This window comes from Ruditapes philippinarum, unplaced genomic scaffold (genome assembly GCF_026571515.1).
Source record: "Ruditapes philippinarum isolate M1 unplaced genomic scaffold, ASM2657151v2 ctg1764_1_1_1_1, whole genome shotgun sequence".
NCBI classification, from domain to species: domain Eukaryota; kingdom Metazoa; phylum Mollusca; class Bivalvia; order Venerida; family Veneridae; genus Ruditapes; species Ruditapes philippinarum.
The window spans coordinates 25,016-29,968 of record NW_026857763.1 but is presented as its reverse complement, the minus strand read 5'-3'; the positions used below and the strand labels follow the sequence as shown (position 1 = coordinate 29,968).

The following is a 4,953-nucleotide window of genomic DNA, read 5'->3' as shown; positions in this document are numbered from 1 at the left end:
GGAAATATAAACTTTTAAATTTCTACATTTTCCAAGTTTTATTTACATTGAGTTTATTAAAAGATAAAAGAGGAAATACACGTTGATTTATATATATAGTAGATACAATAACCATGCACAAAGCTGGAGGCAATAAAAACAAGAATAAACACATTAATTAAACAAAGTCAAGCAACGAATTATATGAAAAGATAATATAATATGCAAAAAAATTTGAAAATATGGTTCTATAAATTATTTTTTAAAAAGTTGACAATCTTTCGTGTAAATGAAATGAAACAAGAACAGCAATAAAGATTTAAATAAAGAATTTTCATTTTTATATTGGTGACATATAAAAAAGCAACAAACATTTTCTTCTACAGCAAAAGAAAATTTTAAATAGGTATAAAGGAGATTGAAAATCGCAACGAAAATGATTTCATATAGATGTATAGTAGATTTATTGTAACAAAAATGATAAAAGGCAATGGAATGAAGGTTGTTGAAATCGAACATAATTCTTTGCGAGTTTCGGCCACGTCCGGAAATTGCATTAGTATATTATTAAGAAAATTTATTAAGAAATTATATTTCACTACAAAGTAAACCTTGAAATACATAATAAAAACATATACGAGGTATATGAGAGGTTTGTTAAAAAGGTATTTCATTATTCTACATGTACAGCTATCTTATCAATGGAGCAAGCTTAGCATACTAATAATTCCTCGGTACCTCCTACTTTTCCCTTAGCATATACCTGTTGCATTCAACCGATATATACATGTATATCATCACACTTATGTAGAAATGCTGGCATACATTTTACAAATAGATTGAAATTTGCCGGAGCATCCCAAGTCATTCCACATCAACTGGGGTGTTATTTCCGATTATTACACAATTCTGGCGGGTTCCTCCGTCCGGTTGTCCTGGTCTAAAATTTCTACAAAAACAAAAAGACAAACGTGTAATTCATGTTATGATCTTTAATTTGGTATAGAATTTATTTGTTTCTAAATGACTATTTATTTTATCAGATTGAAATGTCCAATGATTTCTTGCAAATGTAAAAATATTTTCCTTAAATTAGATTGACATCTCAAATCTTGCACTACTTTATTCATTTCTCAAATACACAACTATAGCTAATGCGACGTTATATAACGACAGATTGTACAAATATTTCCTGGTTTAGTGTACATATTTACTGATTAGAAGAAACACCAATAATATTTTCTTTCTCAGTCGGATTATGTCTGTATCCTAATGATTAAAAGTACATAATAATATATTTGAAAATGTCATATACTAGAGTTGTCGAGTAACATTCTTCGAAAATGACATTTGCTTTGAACGCTGATCCACATTTTACAGTGCCGTGTATTGCTATAAATTTTGAAACATGTTTCCGTTACCCATGCCGTCCATCATCTATCAATTTCATTCTACGCAATTTAACATTAAAATGAGTATTCCCTGGAGATTTACGTAATTTTATACAGTAAACTCTGCGTATAATGATATTCTTAGGGACCGCCGAAATTATATCGATATATTCTGATATTGTTATATCCAAGAGGCAACCAATTTGTGTGTCAGGTCCGCGTGAACAGCATCGTTATAAGCGGTATATCGTTATAAGTGGAGTTTGTAGTTGACTCAAATAGAATTAAATAACATAGTAATGGAATCCCTAAAGAAATCCTTCAACGGCAAAAGTGATAATATTGCAGAATATAACCTGTTCATGGACGGTAGTGGTCCATGCTACCGTCCAAGCTCAATTGCTCCGGTTTAAGCAGTCTCAATCATCTATACATGGCAATTATTTACTCTGTGAAATTATCAAAATATCATTTTTTCGGATAAATCAGTTATTCACTCAAAAACATAAAATAAATAGTATTCAGTGGATATAATGTGTTTTTCTCAGATCACGTGTATCTTTCCGCGATGCATTGTAATTGTTGTCACAAACATGATGTGATCAGAAGAGCAGCCACAGTCTTTGGTTATTCTTTTTAAGTTCATTTTGGTATAAGCCCAAGAGTAACAAATGATGCCAGTTTTTTTGATAGTAGTAAAATATTCTCGTGAGTAAATGCGTCCTGTTAAGTTGAATATTAGAAAAAATGTATTTTGGAGTAAATGTGTTCAGCTTTGTTGGATACAACAAAATGTACTTGGAAGCAAATGAGTCAAGCTATGTGGACTTATAGAAAACAATAGAAAAAATATACTTGGGTTTTAATGGCACCAGCTATGTTTTTTGTTTGTTTGGGTTTTACGTCACACCGACACAGTATAGATCATATGGCGACTTTCCAGTCAAGACCTCACCAGCTATGTTGGCTACTACAAAAATATACTCGGGAGAAAATGATTCCAGCTATGTTGGATACAATAAAAATCTACACAGACCCAGCAGCTATGTTGGATACTACAAAAATCTTCTTGGGAGTAAATTATACCAGCTATGTTGTATACTACAAAAACCTAATCGGGAGTAAATGATACCAGCTATGTTGGATACAATGAAAATCTAATCGGGAGTAAATGATACCAGCTATGTTGTATACTACAAAAACCTAATCGGAAGTAAATGATACCAGCTATGTTGGATACAATGAAAATCTATTCGGTAGTAAATGATACCAGTTATGCTGGATACTACAAAAATCTACTCGGTAGTAAATGATACCAGTTATGCTGGATACTACAAAAATCTACTCGGTAGTAAATGATACCAGGTATGTCGGATACTACAAAAATCTACTCGGTAGTAAATGATACTAGCTATGTTGGATACTACAAAATCTACTTGGGAGTAAATGGAACCAGCTATGTTGGATACTACAAAAATTTACTCGTGAGTAAATGATATCAGCTATGTTGGATACTACAAAAATTTACTCGTGAGTAAATGATATCAGCTATGTTGGATACTACAAAAATATACTAAGGAGTGACTTATACCAGCTATGTTGGATTCTACAAAATCTCTCTGGGAGTAAATGATACCAGCTATGTTGGTTACTGCAAAAATCCACTCGGGAGTAAATGATACCAGCTATGTTGGATACTACAAAAATCAACTCGGAAGTAAACGATACTAGTACAAAAAGCTACTCGGTAGATATACTAGGAAGTTAATGAGTCTAAATAAAAGATACAATGTTGAATTGTTGAAAATGTACTCGGGAAGAAAATGTTACAGCTGTGTTTGACTGTAAAATATGTCCTCGGGATTAAATGATAATAGTCATGTTTGATAGCTGAAAATGTACTCAGGGGTAAAAGACAACATCTGTGTTGGAAAATTAATTATGGAGGCATTTTATCATGGAAAACAATATAAAATCATTTTAAATAAGTACATACGTAAAACTAGCAGATTGACCTGTTCTCAATGAAACCCATGTTCCTTCTGTCTCCTCATCAGAGATTCCAATCCACGTCATCCTATCGATTTGTAAATTTTCAACGACAAAAGAATTTTCTGTTTGACTTGTAAAGTCTGCCAAAGATGCCCCGACAGAATCACAATAAGCACGTGCTTCATCGAAATTCTTCCCCTCATTTACAAGCAAGTAGCAATATGATAGGAATCTTATCCAACCTGTTGGACAAAAAAAAGTGTTAGCTTTTAATGATTCTATTTCTGTTTGCAGTGTGTTTAGCATCGTTTCTATCCTCTTGAGATTCAAATTCATTTGATCTTCCATTTGTTCATTTTTCTTGACAACAGCGTCATTCATATCCTTGAGTCTTGAATAGTTTTTTGTCACCTGATCATTTTGTAAATCAATCTGATTTGAAAGATCTGAACACTGCCTCTTTAACAAATCGGTATATTCACTTAACTGATTAGTAAGTTTTCCAACTTGATCCCTTGTCCATTTTTTCTCGCTTTCGATTCCAAGCGACACCAACATTTGACTTTGAGTCTGCATTTCAATGATATCTTTTGTATTTACATTTGTCTTCTCACCTTTTTCTTCCCCATTCATGTTTTGAGGACACTTCTGATCATTTAGATGATGGAAAGAATCATTTATGTCCTCGTAATTTTGTTGCAACATTGTAAACATTTCATTTGCCTGTTCGTTGTCGGTATTCATACGTAATTCTACCAAGCCAATTCGTTTTTCGAGCACGCTTAATTTTCTCCTTACATTAGCATCTACGGCCAGCGTTGCTGTTAATACCAGCACAAACATGAGCTGTTTAAGACAAATTTCCATCATTATATTTGTCCTTTCGAGTGAAATATAATTATATTAAAACGAGCAAGATTTATCTTATGGTTTAACGTGCGACACTATATACTTGATTTTACAAAAATGACTAAAGTGTAATCAAAACATATTTCCGCTACTTTACATACCACTTGAATGCTAGTTGTTTTTTCCTTCTGTAAGTAACGCCCTCCGTCGTTGATATTACTGTCATAGTTTTACAAATGCTGCGAAGTCAGCGATTCTTCTCTTCTTGAAAAGAATATTTTTACTTTGTCGGCGTTTCGAACTGACAAAATTATCAATTTAAAGGGTGTTTTATTTCATTTTATCCATGAAATATTATTAGTACATATTTTCGTTTGTGTGAAATATGGAATATATTTTCACGAAACATGATTAAATGCCACGCATTTGCAATTGTACAGCGTGCAGTAATATATATGTAAAAAAACTAAATATAAATAGTTTAAACAAGAACCGGTTGAACCGGGTGATGCTCTCCGAGAAGGTTCTGGACACAGGAAAGTATAAAAAAAATGAACAAAGGGCAAAAAACTCCAAAATTAGGCAAAGCGGAGTTATGTTTTTTTGCACTGCACTTCTATTCAATGAGATCTATCTATCTATAAAGTTTCCTGATGATATCAGAGTTATGTCCCGGGTAAAATTCAAAGTGTAAAAATGAACAAAGAGCAATAACTCCAAAATTAGACCAGGCTTTCTTTAG

The 4,953-nt window shown here is 32.5% G+C and overlaps 1 protein-coding gene across 1 annotated transcript; it reads right to left on the bottom strand.

Moving 5' to 3' along the window:
• Positions 1-429: 429 nt before the first annotated feature.
• LOC132750853 (asialoglycoprotein receptor 1-like) lies at positions 430-4,329 on the bottom strand. The gene is made up of 2 exons (XM_060740908.1): positions 3,367-4,329; positions 430-928 (listed from the first exon to the last, which is right to left on the bottom strand). Exons 1-2 carry the CDS (start codon positions 4,230-4,232, stop codon positions 844-846), a joined length of 951 nt encoding a protein of 316 aa, XP_060596891.1. The 5' UTR covers positions 4,233-4,329; the 3' UTR covers positions 430-843.
• Between the last annotated feature and the right edge of the window lie 624 nt (positions 4,330-4,953).

Excerpts from the sequence above, each read along its gene's own strand:
- LOC132750853 (XM_060740908.1), bottom strand. The coding sequence starts at position 4,232 with ATGATGGAAATTTGTCTTAAACAGCTCATGTTTGTGCTGGTATTAACA. Across the intron at positions 929-3,366 it reads GGTCAATCTGCTAGTTTTAC|AAATTTTAGACCAGGACAAC; the intron begins GTATGTACTTAT and ends TTGTTTTTGTAG.